The 15,665-nt window shown below is 40.1% G+C and overlaps 2 protein-coding genes across 8 annotated transcripts in view; both read left to right on the forward strand.

Moving 5' to 3' along the window:
* The window catches only part of nphs1 (NPHS1 adhesion molecule, nephrin), a 48,507-nt gene extending 45,479 nt beyond the window's left edge, over positions 1 to 3,028 (forward strand). For 6 of the 7 annotated variants that reach the window (XM_004541548.2, XM_014412032.2, XM_076889921.1 and 3 more), the window contains 6 exons: positions 10 to 132; positions 653 to 704; positions 1,077 to 1,209; positions 2,020 to 2,098; positions 2,258 to 2,406; positions 2,530 to 3,028. In XM_004541548.2, the coding sequence (XP_004541605.2) occupies positions 10 to 132; positions 653 to 704; positions 1,077 to 1,209; positions 2,020 to 2,098; positions 2,258 to 2,406; positions 2,530 to 2,619 (626 nt within the window). In that variant the 3' untranslated portion in view covers positions 2,620 to 3,028. The remainder of the gene's footprint in view (positions 1 to 9; positions 133 to 652; positions 705 to 1,076; positions 1,210 to 2,019; positions 2,099 to 2,257; positions 2,407 to 2,529) is intronic. The other variant, XM_004541549.2, reaches the window with a different exon arrangement.
* A 6,199-nt stretch (positions 3,029 to 9,227) lies between these two features.
* fxyd5 (FXYD domain containing ion transport regulator 5) lies at positions 9,228 to 15,447 on the forward strand. Its single transcript, XM_012924231.4, has 10 exons — positions 9,228 to 9,357; positions 10,748 to 10,793; positions 11,953 to 12,039; positions 12,213 to 12,341; positions 12,424 to 12,471; positions 12,860 to 12,904; positions 13,345 to 13,380; positions 13,465 to 13,539; positions 13,637 to 13,682; positions 15,253 to 15,447. The coding sequence occupies exons 1-10, from the start codon at positions 9,301 to 9,303 to the stop codon at positions 15,275 to 15,277; spliced, it is 594 nt and encodes a 197-aa protein (XP_012779685.2). The 5' UTR covers positions 9,228 to 9,300; the 3' UTR covers positions 15,278 to 15,447.
* The last annotated feature ends 218 nt before the right edge of the window (positions 15,448 to 15,665 follow it).

The following is a 15,665-nucleotide window of genomic DNA, read 5'->3' on the forward strand; positions in this document are numbered from 1 at the left end:
GCAAACTAGGTGGAAGTGGACTGCCAGTCTATTTGACTGTGGTGTTGACAGCAGTATTAGGAGGCCTGCTGGTGTTTAATTTGATTGGTTGCTTCTTTGGACTAAGGTGGAAAAAGAGGCAAGGTCAGACAGGTAAACATAATTATATTCCCATCAGTGGATGTTAAAATGTTTCTTCCACGGCGCTCTGTCATCGCGTTGTTCTGATTCCTCACATACCTCCACAGCAATATCACTGAGCCACGATACAACTGTCAGCTTAGCCTCTCGCTCTCGCCTCATCTCTTTATGTGCCTTTTTTTTTCTATTTGTCAACCCTGTCTCTTCTCCTCTTCCTCACTACATAGGCCTCCACCCTCCCCGTCACATTAATCCTTCAAAGCTGTCACCCCTGTGTTTCATATATATCTGTTATTTCATTTGCTATCATTATGTCCGTCCTCTATCGCTTTTATTGTCTCTTCCCATTTCTTCTTCACTCTAACTGTCAAGGTCTCTCCTTCAAGATTTTTTTTTTCTCACCTGCCTTTTGGTTTTCACATAGATTTTTTTTCTTTTTCTTTTTTCTTTACAGCCTACTCGTCATTCATTCACTCTCACTCTCGTCTTTTACATTTCTCTGATTATCTTGGCTTCTCTTTTGTATCCCCAGCAGCGGGCAGCAGGGACAGTGTGTTGGATGGAAAGAAGAAAGAAGATGAGGGGTAGGTTCAGGCCCTGTCATAAGAAGTAATAAAAATACCAACCAAATCCACTCAAGTAAGTCTGAGCCCTCATCCACCCGCTCATCCGTGGACAAAAAAACTCCCCAGAAAACAGCCAGGCAGGCAAAAACAACAAGTCTCTCAATATCCCGTTTATATTAGTGTCAATAAACCCGCACCGCAACCCTGCAACAAATGGATACACATGCCACATAATGTATTGTTATTAAGAAGTTAATGTATGCAGGAAACAAGCTGCTGTGTGTGGTGAATGCTTTGTAACTCTGAATTCACACTGGGGACTAATTACTACAAGTTGCGGGGAAATAAATCGTGGGCTGGCAGATGACAAAGTGTGATTCCACCGTGCAGGTCAAGTCAATCAACTGCGGGAAACTCCAACAAGTACGAGAGCAGAGAGATGATCAACGCGGCAGCCCAGCGCACGCTGCTCGTTGACTCTGGATCAGAAGCGGACAGCAACGTGTACGAGAGCTATGCGGAGGTGGGAACCCGAGAGAGGAGGCAAAGAGCAGAAAGTGAAAAGGGCAATTGAAAAATATGCGAAGACACAAAAAAGGTTGCGTAAACAGATGAAGGAAGGAAAGAGGTTATGCACAGGGTGAGGAATACTGGCAGGAGAGGAAGCGGAGAATTCAGCCATAACATGGGAAATTGATAGATAAGCTAATGAAACCTTTAGCAGTGCAGAGAGCTGGAACAGAGATCGATACATCACAATTAGCATTCAAAATACATATCGATCTTGGAGAAATTATCATTTTGTACTTTAAAGAGGCCAACGGGGATTTGAACCTTGGAGAAAACAGTTTAGTGTAGTAAAAAGAAAACATAACACGGCTGTCAGAACAGGATGGATCTGCAAACACCTTACACTGATTTGCCTATAAACATATTTAACATATAATGATAACTAGTTTTGAATAGAAGGTTTGGTGTGATTGGGCCAGATTTTCAGCCTGTTTGCAACATTTTTAAGATAAAAAACTGTTTCTGTTAGTGTGTGGATGCCAATGACTTCTCCATTTGATAACAGGGATTACATACCCTTTGTCTTCACTTCCCATGTTTTCCTAAACAGGCAGGAATCCATGATGGGAATCTTCAAAATGTGTTGCGAGGTTATTTCTAGACAAAAGTGGCGACAGAAATAGGTTGAATCATTTCTTTAAAAAATTCACGGTAGCCTCCATCCCTCCATTGATGAGAAACATCTGGAATTGCTATTAAAGGGAAGTTATCGAAGGTCATGGCTGATGAGCTGATGCTATCGCTTCTGTCTCATATTCTGCAGGAATGTTCCCATTATTATTATCCCACCGGTGTCTACACGCCACATCTCAGCCCCCCCCCTGAGGAAACACGTGGACTTGGTAAGACGCAAACGTGGCTCAGAGCAGTCAGGCCAGTAAACACCTCACAGCCTAAATATCATGCTACATTTAGAGTCTATATTTGACCTTGTTCTAATGCAGCACATTTACAGTATTTCCCGATTGTGTTTTCGCCATGCGTTCTATGTGCTCTACAAGATGTCATCCGTCGCCCCGTCGACCATTTGTATGAAGATGTGGGTATGTACCAGGACACAGCGGCTCCCTCTCGTCCTCCCCCTTCAGTTGTGTTTGAACACAAACTGAGTCAACAAAGGAACGAATGGAGATTGCCAACCCGCCCTCGGGTGTGTAAATAAACACACACCCTGTTATAAAATATCTTTGATTTGAACATTATTTACTTGCGATAAAACCGTAAAACACACAATACACGTGTCACCTAACATACATCTAACGTGTCTCTGCAGGGTGCTGAGAGAACGAGGCAGTTCATGGCTGTTCACCAACCGCAGAGAGATTCTGATCTTCCCTTTGAGCTACGAGGAGAGTTAGTTTAGTAGTCGAACAAATTCTATACGGTACGGCTTGTGAGTCGACCGTATCCATTCAATAGAGTATTGTAAAACAGATATTCACCACTGTGTTTTTCTGTTATCATCATTCTCTTTGAATTGTATCTCACCAATCACCTTGAATGAAAAGGCAAAAACCGAGATGTGACATAATGCAAAATTTCAATTTTCAAGTGTTTTGACTTTTTTTTTGTATATTCTGATCATTTGAAATTTTCCTCAAAAGATTGGTTTGACCTAATGTACTGACTGTTACAAAAAGCTGAACAAGCTTAAAGGAAGCTGGAAGAAAGGGAATGAATAGGTTGAGGGGGGGAAAGTACAAGACCCACATGCAATCAAGGATGTCAAACCGATGCTATTGTACAAGCTTTTTCTATTAATAAAATTCTTCATCTCCTTTTTGAGCTTGTTTTTTTCCTTCCCTGAAATCATAGTCTATTCTCCTCTTCCACTCTTGCCCCTTTCACCTTTGCCCTGCTTCTTGGAGCCAAGTGCTGGTCACTACTCACGCTCCCCTCCCCCCCATCCATCGCTTTGGCCTGCAGGTAGACATGAGTCAGTGAGACATAAAAATGGACTGACACGGCTGTGCGCTGGGGCAGAAGCAGTACAGACTGACGGTGCCACCCTGGCAGACATCATCCTTTTGACCCATCCTACATCGACATTTTCCAACATGTATCCAGATGAGAACAGTGTGCCATCCCTCCTTTGTCTCCTACAAAGAGTTTCAGATCTCACAGTTAGTCTGTGGGAATCCCTACAATGGGATTGTAGTGAGGGGTATTTAGCACAGTTATGTCTTCGGGAGGTAAAGCCATATCTAGGGCCAGGCTCTAATCCTGTTTTCTCTGGGATTGAAGTTCGGCTCGCAGCATCAGAGAGAGCGAGAGAAGGAGAAACCATGCAGGGAATTTGTCTTGCAGAGTCGCGGCGAGTGGGCAGTCAGGGAGCGATAGCGAGAGCAGAAGACAGGGTTAAGCTAAGCCGCTGCTGTGGCCACTGCTCCAAAATTCTTCTCTAGTTCAGAGAAAAGCAGTTCGCCGAAGGCTTTCACTCCACAGCCCATGCAATAGTTTTAATCTTTGTAGATATTTTTCAAAACCCAAATGGCATTACACCAGACATTTAAAAACAAAACAAAAAACAAAACAAAACAATGATGTTGACAATGAATTCTGATCAAATGTGTGAGATCTGATTGTAAAGGCAATTTAGAAGAAAAAAAAAAAAAACAAACCTCTGCAAAAATGCAAGTCTCTCTGTGACACTGTCCTTCCATTGTAAAGCATAGCAGTGCTTTTAGCTAAATTCTTACATCAGCTTTCTTTATTTCTTTTATCAGAGTGGAGACAGTGTAGATGCTAATATTCAGCAGATGCAGTGTTTACTTCACTGTTTTAGTTTAGCCTGTAAGGAAGCTAATATTTGGTAATTGTCACCTGACACAAAGTACAGCCGAGTAATGCATTTTGACCCATTCACAGTGCTTGGCCAATTAAGTGCTATTATTATCAACTGAGCCATGCTGCTGGCTCAAAGAAATAACATACAGATAGCTTTATATTAAAGAGTTATATGAAGAGTAATACTAGTAGCACTATTTTAAGAAGACGTTTAATAACTTGTGTGTCTATCTTTCTGAAAGTGCTTTCGGAACTAATCACTCATCAGCTTAATGTACTCATATTGGCATGTTGGCCTGACAACAGCTTGGCTACATGAGTTGCTTTTCCTGCAGTGCAGTTACAGGGTACTCTTTATTTATAGTAGTGCATGTAAGCTGTAAGGAGAACAGAAGCTCTTCAAAGTTTCAATAGATCTTTTAGATTCCACCCAATATGCACAAATAGTGACTGGGTTTTCTCACATCTCTATACAAATCCGTTATGCACACACCCTTCCAGCTTCCTCTTTCCCCTCCAAGTACGTTTCATCACATCAGCGTCACATAACTCTCTGCTACAGTCCAAAAATCATGGTTAGAAAGAATATGGTAAATATGGTAACTTGCTATCTTTTTTTTATTAACATCATGTGGTCTGCTCTTACTACCAAGTGCAAATTATTTCAGCAGAAATATTGACTTATATGAGGCTGGTACAATCCAAAATTTTGTCAAACCCACATATTTCTGTCTCCTCAGCGGGACGTGTGTGCCAGGAGATAAAACTAAATGTTTTACTATGATTCCTCAGTCACGCATGCTATTCTCCATCATGAACTGTTTGTCTCATTACTGAACAGTTGTTCACTTCCTGTCTGACTGCAGTTTTGTGCCAAAGCCTGTTCATAATGTATCGTTTTAGCTCAGGCAGGAACAGTAATCTGCTAAAATGAAGGCTTGACGGCTCAATATTGTATGTCAGCTTCTATTTTTCCTCATTGGCCTCGTGAACATTTGTGATGTGTTGTTTTCAGAGGATTCTCAAGAGAGCTCGAAAAGGCAGGCTGTATGAGAGCACAATTAAGTCAAAAGAAGGGGGGGGCGGAATTAAGCGACTAATTACCTCATTGGTTTGGTTTAACATCTTCCTTACCACTCTCAGGTAAGTGTTTGGGGAGGGGGAAAAGGTAAGATTTAATAAATCCTCTTTATTGCTTTACCTAGTTGTGCTGCCAGCTGGGAGCAAACTCAAAAATTTAACTGTAATTTCTGCAAACTCTGTCAATGCTCTCATTATTGAGAAATCAAATCAAGAAATCAAATCAAAGCAACCACAGGTTTAACAAATTAGAACATGATTTCACTGGCAGCTATCATGACTCGCTTTGTGGCCCTGCTCTCCTGTTGTTGGGAAGAAGGATGTAATTTGCCCCAACATGTGAATGATAGACTACAACTAACTAAACAGAATATTAGATAATGGAATAATATTAGCAGGTAGAAAGACAATGAATTGTTAATGTTGACAAGGTGGGAACCAAAAGCCTGCTACCTGTAATGTATATACAGTACGGTAGAACTAGTTCAGTTGGGTGTTTTTATTATTCAATCTTTTTTGTGTGGCAGTCTTCTGGGATAAATAAAGACAATGATAAGCATTATTATTATTTCAGTGTCAGAGTCTGATATGAAAGGTTTTAGGAACTTTATACTATTTTACATTTTCACATCCTGAAATCCCAGAATACAGTATCCATTTGCCAGAGCCTGCTATGTTGTCATGTTTAAACAAAAAATATTGTCTCATTGTAGACTTTAGCAAATGAATACAGTAAACCTCTTCAAGGCTACTTCCCCAGTAGCCTCTTTGTGATGGCCAAACCTGTGGCCACACTCTAAAGTCGGTACCTTTTGTATTTTCATTCTTCATTTGAACATAGTAATACATTTTAGTTGCCAATAACTTTATTGATTGGTTTGGATACATTTGTTCTATTTGTAAGCGCGCACATTTAGTTTACTTATGTATTCATACTACTTAATTTCTTTGCTTTCTGACTAACTTTTGTCTTTTTATTTCTTACCTGCCATCATCCCTGGGAGTTGCTGGACAAAAGATGGTAGCCAGGGTTTGAAACCATTAAATACAAAGGAAGATAATTGGACCACACCACCACTTCCTGCTGAAGGGGGAATATGTGTTTTTTTTTAACTTTAAAAACAAAGTATTTGTATTTAATTAAATATTTGAGTTTAGGGTTTAATGGGGTTTTTTGATTTTCTTCTTTAGTGTTTAGTTTATTAACAAACTAGATTGTACTGCATCGTTTGTGATTTATGATTGTGTTTTGTTTGTTACCCCCTCATGTGTCACAATGGTCTGATCAGCCATTATATATATACCCTTGTATGTCATTTCATGTTTTAGGTCAATTGTGTATATTTGGGCAGTCATTTGGTTTGTTAAGTTTGCAGTCTTTGCCTGAGTTCAGTTTTGTTTCTTTGACCTCTTTTATGAGCTCAACATTTATTAGTCTTGTAAATATAATTTTTGGGGGTTAAATAAATGGAAACTATATTTTTCTAATAATTCCTGGGCTCCTCCTGTTTTTCAACTCGGTCCATCACACTCTTTCAGCAGAATAACAGGGCTTGCCAGTTTTACAAACTGTCCCTGAATGCCTGACAGGCACTTCAAGGTGTTTATTTGCTCTTTAGATCAGATACAGATGGATTACCTGTGGGAAAATCAAGTCCAATGCATTAAACAGAATTTGTTGCTTTCTCAGTGGCTGATACCACGTGACATGCTTCCTGGATTTTTATTTATTTATTTATGTATTTATTTTGAGTCTGTGCCTCTATGATGGCTAAGGGTGGGCCTTCTTAGTAGTAGACAGAAGGTTTAAATGACCAGTGAATTCTCATCATGTACTCGGCTTCCATTTATTCCCAAGTTAACCCTTCAACACTCTTCTGGTCAAATTTGAACAGTTTTGACATTTGACAGCAACAAAAATGTCCTAAATGTCATTCTTTTATCATGAAATTTGACACACAAACACACAAAGATGAAAATATTTAAAACATTTTCTTTGGGTGCTATTAAAGTCTGAGGCTGCACAGAGTCAAATTTGAGGGTTTCAGATCCACCAGTGTGGGTCAAATCAAATAAAATGAAATTGGTGCTTTTAGGGAATTACAAAATAGAGAAGCTGTATCTCCCTTACATGCCTGTGTGTAATTTTTTCTGGGACAGAGTTCAAGGGGGAACTTGACATTGTCACGAGAGCTGTCTGTGTTCCTACCACACCTGCCCAGGTTCCCACAGACACAGGCACCTGCTGGTTTTTGAAGGATCATGGGAGAATCTTGAAAGAGTAAAACAGCACAGGAGCGATGATGTGTGGTGCACAAAAAGAGCAGGAGTCTTACGGAGGTCAATTTACTCTACTAAGTGAGATTTAATCTAATCTAATTGAGATTAAACTAACTCGTATGAAAATGTATATCAAAAGGAGGGTTGGGTGGGAATGGGATTAGGGAGGGGGTGGGGTCATAAGATTATAGATAGTATCTGTGCTGCCATTTCAGTGAGTGTGGGAAAGTCCCGCATGCAAGGCTTTCTACCACTGGTTCCAAAGCACAGACTACTGCTTGGTTAGTGTTTGTGAACAAACATGAGCAACTATAACTGTGAAAATCCGCTAGCAACCAAAGCAATTACGAATTACTACGTTTTTGATGCAGCAATCAGTTTCACCCAGCAAGAGTCAGGAAGGAGTGACGTAGTTATGAAATACACATGTTTTCCATTTGAGCGTGTTTAGTATGGCGGACAAATCTTGAGCAATGTGTGCATGTCATCAGGTTAGAAACCTCAAAAGACAATTGTGAGGGAGTTCTTGGTTTGAGTCATACGTCGAAGGTGTGAAAATGTCAGCTGTATGTAAGGTTTAAGCAACGAAAAAGCGGATAACCAGACTGTGTCATCTTCTGTTGTTCCAGGGTCCAGTTGTAACACTCACTTGAATATTCTTGAGCATTTTACATCATCTCTGCCCAGCCCTATATTCACCATGCTGCAGTGCATTTTGTATTCTTAAATGGCATTCAGGTTTTCTGCAATTAGGCTCTTCTGATCTGCCAGCCATTAATCCATCATCAGTGAGCCTAACTGCTGCATCCTGGGAGCACCCCAGTTTTGGAGGAGCTCTGACTCATCTAGCCATCAAGTTGGCCCATTTTCCTTGCTCACATCAGTTTCAAGAGCACTGTAATGATTCACCTGTCAGTGGTTGATTAGTGTAAATATTAACACTTCTTAAAACAAACAAACAAAAAAAAACCATTTCACATAAAAATGTGAAAAGCTGTTCAAAATGCATCACCAGCACTCTGCACAAAGACTCTCCTCTGCAAGTCTTCTTGAATTGCAGGCTTTGTCTGCTGTAACAGTGTAGGTTTGTGCTTCTCAGTTTGGTAAAGCTCTTAGGTCACAATCACAACCTTCATTTCTTCAGCCTTGAAGCAATAAAGCACGACAGACAAAAAGCAGTAATTCAAGAGTCTGGCAATTCCAATTCCTTAAAACTTCAGTACATCACAATAAATATGAAGGAAGCGGCTTTCTGTAGTGATATGTTCTGGGGTATGAGTATGAACGTTGATTATAATCAGTGCGGTAATAAGTCTTTAAACTGCTATGTATAAATAACTCTTACAAAACATAAAGAAACTGTACACAGGGCAGCTTTTCTATATGCTTTAAAATATAGGGTTAAAATTCAAAGTGAATAATACACATTGCCGGCCTCTGGCCTTTATTTTTTTGCAATCTCATTGCGTTCAGGGACTGATAATTAATACAGCATGCAATGCATTTTTAAGTGAATGTAAACATGCCTGCAATCCCTTAATACAAGGTCACATTTCTTTGTTTTTGCAAGCCAGCGTCAGATGAGAGATGGAGAGAAAACAGGAAATAAATGTGAAGCAAGATGGTTGACTAGCCCAGATAGATACAGTAGGAAGAGAAGGCATACGGTGCTTTGATGAAGCAGAAGTACAAACTGAAAACTGGAAGCCAAAGAACACAGAGGAAGAGACTAAGAAAGAGCGAGAGAGAGAGAGAGAGAGAGAGAGAGAGACTGAAAGTCTGAAAATGAATTCAGACAAATGGGTGAGGAAGTAGTGGGTGATCACATGGGTGTGGTTGGTTAACCGTTTCTCCACTAGCCTTGCACACAAGTGACACACAGAGGAGAGCGCTGTGGATGATGAAGCTGCGGATACATCTCTGGACTCGGGCACCTCGCAGGATGGATACAAAGGTAAGCATAATAGCCTGGATGAAAGACTGAATATCCCAGGGCTGAAGGGTGTTTTGGTCTAACCCAAGTGAAAAGAGATTGATGGAGGATGACAGACAAATGGATGAACAGACAGACGGAGAGTGAGTGAGAGTGCAAGATGTGACAAACAGGCAGGCGGGTCAGGCTAGGGGAAGGGAAAGACGTCTGTACAGCCCAGGGGATACAGGCCTCATCTTGACATATGCTCTGGAGTGAAATGAAGATTGGCATGACCTGCTAATCTGAGCTGTCAGAGCTCATGACGGCCACAAATGCTCACCTGTCACACTGTTCCCAGCCCGGAGGATGAGCTGCCACTGGATAGGTCAAAGATCATGATTAATTTTTTTTTTTTTTTTCACTGGGAGTGGATTCAAACGAAGTCCCTGGCACAGACTTCCTTTAGCCTCCCTGCCTGCTTCTGTTGCTCATCGTTGGCAGGTGTTGCTATGAAATTATACATCACAATACACTTTTATTTCCTACTTCTGTTTTTTTGTTTTGTTTTGTTTTTGTTTAAGCCGTGGGCAAAATATTGAGGGGGAGGAAGAAATAGCCAACGTTTTCCACTGATGTGGAGGTTGCGGCTCGCCGGTACAAGGATTTCTATTATCATGAAAAGAGTCGTTTTGACATATGCTCCAATGCCATTTTTTAATTGGTGACAGCTAACAAAATATGATGAAGTTAGATCTATACAGCTACAAAGTTTAGCACAGGCATATGTGGGAGGACTGCATCTATAATATGTGGCCTCGATCACTCACATTTGACAAAAAAAAGTGTCTTATAAAGTCTGACATTCAAAGTAAGAATTTGTTTTCTGCTATGCTGAATGAGGCATGTGGGTGATGTCGCCGCGTGCTATAGGAGGAAGAGGAAGCTGCCATGTGGCACGAACCTGACTGATTACAGCTTCCTGACTGGTAACTGAGCGGTGCACAATATGTTGGAGAGTGAATACTGTATTGCCTCAATCGTCTACCCGGAGCCTTTCATTCCCAGGGCTAACAACTGTATGATCATTACATGACTGCAGAGACACAGTACAAATCAGTAGCGTTTTTCTCAGTGCTAATGATCAGCCATTTGTCTGCATGCGGTATGGATGTGCTTGAATATTCTATAACACATGCACCAGAGGATGTAGTCAACGTGTCACCAGTCGTTTTCAAAAGGGCCATCTGAGTTATCTGAGGCGCACTCAGTTACTTTCTACAGTAGATCGTAGAGGTCATTTCAATCCTGTAACCACTGATTGTGTGAAAACTGCACAACAGTTTGTTCAGACAGTAGTTGAGAGCTGCATTCTCTGCATCACTGTTTCACAGCATCTCATGAAAACATGTTTTGTTTTTATTTCTTTCAGATGACTTTGGTTTACTTGAGCATTTTCCTGTTTATGATGTTAAGAGGTGAGTGCCAGAAAATCTGAAGACTTGGCTCACTGAAGTCAAGTGTGAACGTTTTGGGGGTTGAAAGAGACTGTAGATTTCATTACAACCTAATCACCTTGATTAGCTTTAGCAGGGTATCTGTGCAGTAAGCCTATGTTAGGATGCACATTGGCGTATTTGCAGGATTTTTTGAATGCAGTGTCACATGGGACCAAGAACCAGCCAGGGGAACTTTAGAAAGTTCTAAGAGAAAAAAATGCCAAAGAAAATATCTAAAAAATATATAAATAAATAAAAAAAATCAGTCCATTATAATGACTTTTATTGTCTGCTAAACTCTTGCACCTACAATCGTGACATGGTTGCCAGTGTAACAATATGGTTCCGTCATTGAACCACAAAACTGTGATGGGATGGAGCTAAAAATACTGTGTGGCTTCCAAGCTTTAGTGCAGCTTATTCTGTTCAGTGGTGGTAATAAAGAACTATGTCTGCTTCATTACTTTTTAGGGTTCCCCTTAAAGTAAAGGAGTAAGCAGTGGAGCAAAGCATGTGAAGCTTATGGGGGGTGTTGCATTAACAAAACAAAAAATTTTTCTTGTCTTATTTTTTTTATCTGTAAGATTAGGAAAAAAATAGCCTGCAACTTGGGGATTAGCTTGTTAACAGTTACATCTAAGCAACACGTCCCATTCATGAAGGTGACAAATTTTAAAAGGATTGGTAAAATTTTAAAAAGTAGAGTGAGCTGTTAATCATTTCTATCTCAGTATATTTTCCCTCGTATGGCTTTATTTGTGTAGTGCTGGCAGCACTGGCCCAAGAAAGTAGAGGTTTTGTGGAGCTTCGGCACTATTTGGAAGGTGCTGAGTGAGTAAACAGACAACAGCCTCTCTGTCCTGTGGTCTTGCACAACAATCCAGCTCTGTTGCACTCAGAGGTTGCCTCACAGGCCCACTCACAAGACTATTACTGTGACATACTCAGTGCATCTGCAGGCCTCGCTACTGTGCCTGGCCAGACACATTCTGAAGTCTGGCCACATTGAGAAAATCACGGGCATTAACAACGCTGTGCTTTGTTCTTGATGTAAAGTGGACAGTATAGGAACCTTCAATGGAAAGTTTGTTTCTACTTTTCTTTAGTTTTTCACATGTGATCTTTTTCCCCCCCACAGTGTCAAGGGCCCAAACACCTACACCTGCAACTGCACCCACACCAACAGATGCAAAGCAGGCTGAATCGACATTTACAGTAAACACTGGTATCTATCTATCTATCTATCTATCTATCTATCTATCTATCTATCTATCTATCTATCTATCTATCTATCTATCTATCTATCTATCTATCTATCTGTCTGTCTGTCTGTCTGTCTGTCTGTCTGTCTGTCTGTCTGTCAATCCATCTAATTCAGTTTCTTTCTGTGTGTAAAAGGAGAAGCACTGGAAAAGAGAACAACTAGAGATATTAACAGCTCCCTGGAAACTATACCTGAAAAACCCACAAACCAGCAAGCAAACGTCTCCCTCAGTGTTACCACATCACGAATAGAGACTTCAGCAGGTAGTTTGTCTTGTGTGTGTCTAACCCCATTATTTCTCTTCTGCATGCTATTTTTCTCATCATACGTATTCATCCTCTTTAGCTTCAAGTACAAAAGCAACAAGTCAACCAAAGCTCACATCAACTTCAGGTATGAGTCTTTACCCTCTGCCTTGCCTAACCTATGTATGTTCAAACATCAAGAGTCAGTAGAGCCATTAAGTTTAGCTAGTAGACCACGTTAGCAAACTGTATCACCACCAGACACCGACAAAAATAGAGCGAGAGAGAGCACTTGAGGTAGAGAAAATGCTACATTCTGAAAAGCATACATTTCCTTTTGACTCATTCTACTGAAACATTTAGAAATTTAATTACTTAAACACAAGACTGAATCTGGAGTTTGATGAGAGGTAACTGTAAGCTATGGAGTCAATATGTCCCAAAAATAAAAAAGTTTTAACTTGTAAATTATTACATATTCAGTAGAGATGAAAAAAAAAAGTCCAATGTAGTAATTTTTTCCCCTTTTTTTCCAGCACCTGCAGTGAAAACCAACCCTTCTGCACCCGAGAAAACCATCGGTAAAAGGAACACTAAAGTTGTCTGGAGTAATGGAAAAATTTCCCATATTCCTTAGTTACCCTAAATGCCACAGGCATCGTGGTTCTATTGTTATCTCATGGCAGACTGTGACAGTATCACAATTCCCCGTCTTCCAAACAAACCCACAGCGTAGTGATAGAACAGAGCACCTCACTTCCTCTCTTGCTAACAGATTAATGCTTGATTGTACCTTATGCAAGAAGAGATAAGATATTTATGTCCTCATGCTGTGCCGGCTTACCATAGATAGGTTTTTGATACGCCATCAACAGCATGTCAGCAGAGCCAGTAGATCTCTCATGCCATCTCTGACAGTTGTTCCCCACTGAGCCTCTTTTTTTGTTCCTATAGATATTTCCTCTGTTCAACAGTCAACCTTAAGTCAATACTTTTTTTCTTCTTCCTTTACTCCATATAGAGTGGAAGTCAGAGTGGGACAAAGATTTCACCTATGGTAAGAAGCTTCTCTTTGATTGTGTTTGATTGTGTGTCGTTACTCGTTTTCTGTGGTTATTTGATTTGTTTTTTATATACTTAGATTATAAGTCCCTGAGTTATGCTGGACTGGTCATTGCAGCAGTGCTGTTCGTCTTTGGCATATTGGTCATTACCTGTAAGTATCTGAAAATCTGAAAGCTATTTTTGTGCTTTGCAATTTCTTGTAATAGTCTACCAACTTCCTTACTCTTTTGCTTATGTTTGGACTGTAGGCGGAAAGTTCAATCGGCTGCCCAAATGCCGCAAGAGGTCAACAAAGTAAGTAATTACATTTGTAACTTTTGTTTTATCAGTACAAAATTCGTATACAGTTAAACATCAAAAAATGTCTGGCTATACCTGATGTGAAAAAAAGAAAGTGCACCTTCTAAAGTCTAAAGTTTTTCATTTCAGGATGTAATAATAAAAAAAATAATCTGGTCCTTTCCAGGTTCTAAAATAATTTAAATACAACCTGCAGAAGCAGTGTGTGAATTCAATAGCTTGTATAACCACCTTTAGCAGTAATAACTTGAATTACTTGTTTGCTGCTCGACTTTGACGCTTTTCTTTTTCAGCCATGCTGTTGTAAATCCAGAGCTGTGTTTGGGATCATTGTCCTGTTGCATGGCCCAGTTTCATCGGTGTTAGTTATCAGACAGATGACCTCACAGATGTCTAGAATATTTTGGTTTACAGGGGATTTCATAGTAGACTCAGTCACTGAGTCAGTTCTGCAGACAAAGGAAATTCCAAGGTCCTTTGTCTGCAGAACAAGCTCAAATCATCACCACTCCACTACAGTGTTTGACATTTGGTATTGGATGTTTGTGATGAACATGATGTTGTGCATTACATCTCGATTTTATTTAGTCTTCTCTGGCTAAAGGAAGTTGTTCCAAAAGTCTTGTGGTTTGTTCAAATGCAGCTTTACAAATTTAAGCTATGCTAGAAGAAGTTTTCTCCGAGCAACCCTTTCAAAAAGGACATATTTGTTTAGTTTTTTTCTAATGGTACTGTAACATATAGCATGCTAACAGAGGCCTGTATTGTTTGAGGTGAGCTTTTGGGTTTTTCGCAGTTTCTGTAAGCACTGCACAATCTGACCTTGTGGTGAATTTGCTTGGCAGATTGGCAGCTGTCCAAAAAGTTTTCCACTTGTGAATAATCTTTATCGCCACATAGTGATGGACAAATTGTTTGGAAATGGCTTTCCCAGATTGATGGGTAGCAACAATTGCTTCCCTGAGATCAATGTTGATGTCTTTCCTCCTTGGGATTGTGTTAACACACACCTGAATGCTCCAGCAAACTTCCAAAACTTCAGTTTTTATAGAAGTTCTAATACTGGCTGATCAGTTACGCAAATATACTTGATTAGCAGCACCTGGTTGGTACTTAGCATCTTGATTCTTTTGGAAGCATTAAATGTGTACTTTATTTTTCTTCTTTTCCTGAGCCAAACCCTTGGAAGTAAGAGAAAATGCACTCTCTTTTTCACCTGACTCTATATCGGCCCATTGTGCATGAGGAGCATCTCTCCTTGTGCTGTTGGGAAACTGCATTTGGATGATTTAAATAGTTAATATCAGAGGCTACTTGATGATATATAGCAATGAGTCACTTCAGACATAATAGCGCAACAGAATGCTGACTGAAATCTCTTTGATGATTAATAGATCAAAGGGATTATCATTAAGCTGTTTGTAGGGCAGAACTGCAACAGATCTTGTTTTTTCCTCATATTTAGGTTTGATGAATATCATTGATTGCTGAAATAGTGTTTGATTCTTTAAGAGTAATGCCTTCCTCCTCCCTCCCTCCCTCCCCCCCCTTTTTTTTGGTCCAGGTCATACCGGGTAGCCCAAGGATAAGGAGAGAGCACGTATGAATCCAGTAACCAAAGAAAACAGCTGCAAGAAAACAACCAGGAATCCATCAATCGAAAAACACCTGACAGTCTGTGTGTGCGTGAATGTGGACTGACACACTGCTTAGTAACTGTCATAGAAAAACAATAAATAAACTTGGAAATCATGATTCATGCTGACAAGTAAAAAAAGTGGAACCATCATCGGGTTCATCATGGTCAACTATTTCAATAGTTGGCAAGAAAAATTCCTTTAAAAAGTTAAGTGATTATTTATCCGGGACAATAATGAATAGATGAATCCCACTTTAATCAAACCTTCAGCCATGAAGCAGGCTGGTTTCTAATGACCTTTGCATCTTGTAACTAATGCCATAGCCACGGGCAGTGTC

Source organism: Maylandia zebra, linkage group LG11, assembly GCF_041146795.1.
Source record: "Maylandia zebra isolate NMK-2024a linkage group LG11, Mzebra_GT3a, whole genome shotgun sequence".
Taxonomy (NCBI): Eukaryota; Metazoa; Chordata; class Actinopteri; order Cichliformes; family Cichlidae; genus Maylandia; species Maylandia zebra.